General features: G+C 55.2%; 1 protein-coding gene across 1 annotated transcript; it reads right to left on the bottom strand.

The window, feature by feature from the left end:
* Positions 1-1,743: 1,743 nt before the first annotated feature.
* Positions 1,744-2,687, bottom strand: RAP2B (RAP2B, member of RAS oncogene family). Its single transcript, XM_039713781.1, has one exon. The coding sequence runs from the start codon at positions 2,540-2,542 to the stop codon at positions 1,991-1,993; it is 552 nt and encodes a 183-aa protein (XP_039569715.1). The 5' UTR covers positions 2,543-2,687; the 3' UTR covers positions 1,744-1,990.
* Positions 2,688-3,020: the final 333 nt, after the last annotated feature.

Here is a 3,020-nt window from a genome sequence, read left to right as displayed (position 1 = left end):
ATTCCTGGAAGATGAGCTGCAATGAGGTGTTCAAGTTTCACTTAGAAACAGGGGCGAATTGCTGTGTTTATCTCAGGGCCCCAGCACTGGGGCTGCCTCCTCCAGCCCTCTGTTCCTCACTGAGGCTGAGACAGCCCCAGACAAGGACACACCTGGGCTCTGAGGCAGAAGCACGCTTTCACCAGATAATATGTTACAAATTTTCGGTAGGTGCTTGATGTTATTACCAAAAGTACCCAATTGTGACTAGAGCACAAATGGCACTTTTCATTTCAGTCAGTGGGATTTCAAAACGTAGCATCAAACTGACCCTGCACACTGCCCTGCCAGTGCTAGGGCACACAGTTTTCCTGCTCAAACCAGGAGAAATCACCAGAACCACAGAGGAATCACGGCAGTCACTTTTCAGCTGGCCTGATTAAAAACCCCTTCACACATCATTGCTCAGCTTCTGTTTTTGAGATCCAAGATCTTTTCAAGACTTCTTGGGACAGGGGGGAGACGGAAAAAGAGAGCTGCAGGTTTTGTGTGCAGACCTCTAAAGAAGGGGCAAAGAGAGAACAGGTAAAAAGCCCCTTGGACCTTCCAGCTGATGGGAGGCACAGGTCTCCTCCCACCCCAGCCCCTCTGCAAACCAGAAAAGAAAAAGGTCTGGTTTATAATTTTAAAGTGATAATGCAATGAGACTAAAAGTTTGGATTTCATAAATAATTGACCTTTAGAACTTCACCCAATAAACCAGGCTGCCTCCAGGAGGGGAAAAGGGCCTGTGGCAGTAAGTCCTCACTGCCTCCTTACAGCTGCCTGTGAGCACAGCCTTCTTCCCACAGCCTGGCACACTGGGCCAGGACTGAATACAAGCAAAAACCCGCATCAAAAATGACTAAATATTAGGTAAAGCAGCAATCTTGTGGTTTGCCTTTTTTCACCACTGTTCTTAGCTAAATCGACCCCTCCACCTTCCACTGCCACTGAGATATAAATCTGGATTAAGAGCCTGTGTGAAAGTCAGTGTTTCATGTGATACATAACAATGCACAGAGTTGTTTTCTAAAAAACAGCATTTGTATTAAAATTCTTCAAATGGATAGACATCTCTTCAATGCATGTCTGCAATTAAAATGACAGTTGTTAGAATTTTCTTGGTACATCACAACGATAAGGTTTCCTTCTTTGCTGGCTGGAGGCACGACAAAATCAAAGGAAAACAGAACCAAAAAAATAAAAAAAAAAGCCCCCCACCCAAAAATCCCAAAAGGCTAAATTCTTGTAAATTTGAAGTAAATTAGGCCCAAACTTGCAAGACATGGAAATAACAGTTAAAAGGCTCAGATGGAAATAAGAAATAAATTCCACTAACAATAGGCCCTTTTGTCCTGGCTTGCTCCGTGTGATTACTGCAAGGAAGCTGTTAAGTAGTTTTTGGAGTAGTAGATAATGGGATTCTGTGGAGCTTTCACAGGTTGGCACCGGCTGGAACAGCTGAGTTTTGAAGGCACTCTACAGACACAGGGCTGCTGTTGGCCCTGCATCACTCAGGGGAAGTCTTTGCACTTGAGAGAGCTAGTCATCAAAATCAGGTATTGCCAACCCAAATCCAAAACCCTCGGCAAAAAAAGCACCACCGCCCTCCCCCCCGCCAAAGGAAAAACCAAAACCACAACGAAATCACACACACACGCACACCTAAAAAATTGTGCAGATTTGTAACATTTTCACAGCTGATTAAAAAAAAAATCCCGGGTGCGGCCGGGCTGCGGCCCCGCTCCCCGCGGCTGTCCCGGGACAGCGGGCTCCCCGCGTGGCTCCGCTCCCCGGGCGGCGGGACCGGCTGCTCCCGCGCCCGCCGCCGACACTGACAGGAAATATGCCATGACCAAGACTGGACGAAACGTACATGCCGAGAAAAGCCACATTTCCAACACGACGCAATTGTTTTCCGCGCTGCTGTCCGCCCGAGCGCGCCCGCCGGGCCGGGGCCGGGCCGCCCTCAGAGGATGGCGCAGGAGGCGCAGCACGGCTCGTCCCCGTTGGGCTGCGCCGCGTAGTTCATCTGCCTGACGATCTCGGCGAACAGCTCGTCCACGGAGGCTTTGTTTTTGGCCGAGGTCTCCATGAAGGGGCAGCTCCACTCCTCGGCCAGCGCTTTGCCCTCCCCGAAGGAGACCTCGCGCTCGCCCTCCAGGTCCACCTTGTTGCCCACCAGGATCATGGGCACCCGCTCGTACCTCTTGACGCGGATGATCTGGTCCCGCATGGGCTTGATGTCCTGGAAGCTCTGCTGGTTCACCAGGCTGTAGACCAGGATGAAGCCCTGCCCGTTCTTGATGTAGAGGTCCCGCATGGAGGCGACCTGCTCGGTGCCCGCCGTGTCCAGGATCTCAAGCACGGACGGGGACGAGTCCACCTCGATCTCCTTGCGGTAGAAGTCCTCGATGGTGGGGTCATACTTCTCGATGAAGGAGCCGGTCACGAACTGCACGGTAAGGGCGGACTTGCCCACGCCGCCCGAGCCCAGCACCACCCCCTTGTACTCCCGCATGGCTCCCGCCTCCCTCCGCCGCCTCCCGCTCGGGGCTGCCGCGGCGGGCGGGGACGGGGCGGAGGGAGGGAGGGCACGGGGGCGGCCCCGCGCCGGGGCGGGGAAGCGGCGGCCGCGCCTTGCGGAGCGGCGCCGGGAGAGCCCCGGCGCCGGGCAGCGCCGAGGAGGAGGATCGGGAATGGGATCTGGATCGGGATCGGGAACGGGATCGAGATAGGGATCGGGAACGAGATCGGGATCGGGAATGGGAACGAGAACGGGATCGGGAATGGGAACGGGATCGGGATCGGGATCGGAACGGGAACGGGAACGGGAACGAGATCGGGATCGCCGCGCGTCCCCTCCCGCACGTGGCCCTCCCCGGGGCGGCGGGCGGCCCGGCGGGGGCTGCGGCACTGCCAGGGGCTGATGCTGCTTCCCTTGGTGGCCGAGAGCGGCAGCGTGGCAGGGCTGAGTCACAGGGGCTGGCTGCGTGCCA

Source organism: Passer montanus, unplaced genomic scaffold (assembly GCF_014805655.1).
Source record: "Passer montanus isolate IOZ18808 unplaced genomic scaffold, ASM1480565v1 scaffold29, whole genome shotgun sequence".
NCBI classification, from domain to species: domain Eukaryota; kingdom Metazoa; phylum Chordata; class Aves; order Passeriformes; family Passeridae; genus Passer; species Passer montanus.
Note: the sequence above shows the minus strand (reverse complement) of the source record. Positions and strands in the feature narration are given on the sequence as shown.

What these genes read in the sequence shown, in the direction of transcription:
- RAP2B (XM_039713781.1), bottom strand. Translation starts at nt 2,542, where the DNA reads ATGCGGGAGTACAAGGGGGTGGTGCTGGGCTCGGGCGGCGTGGGCAAG.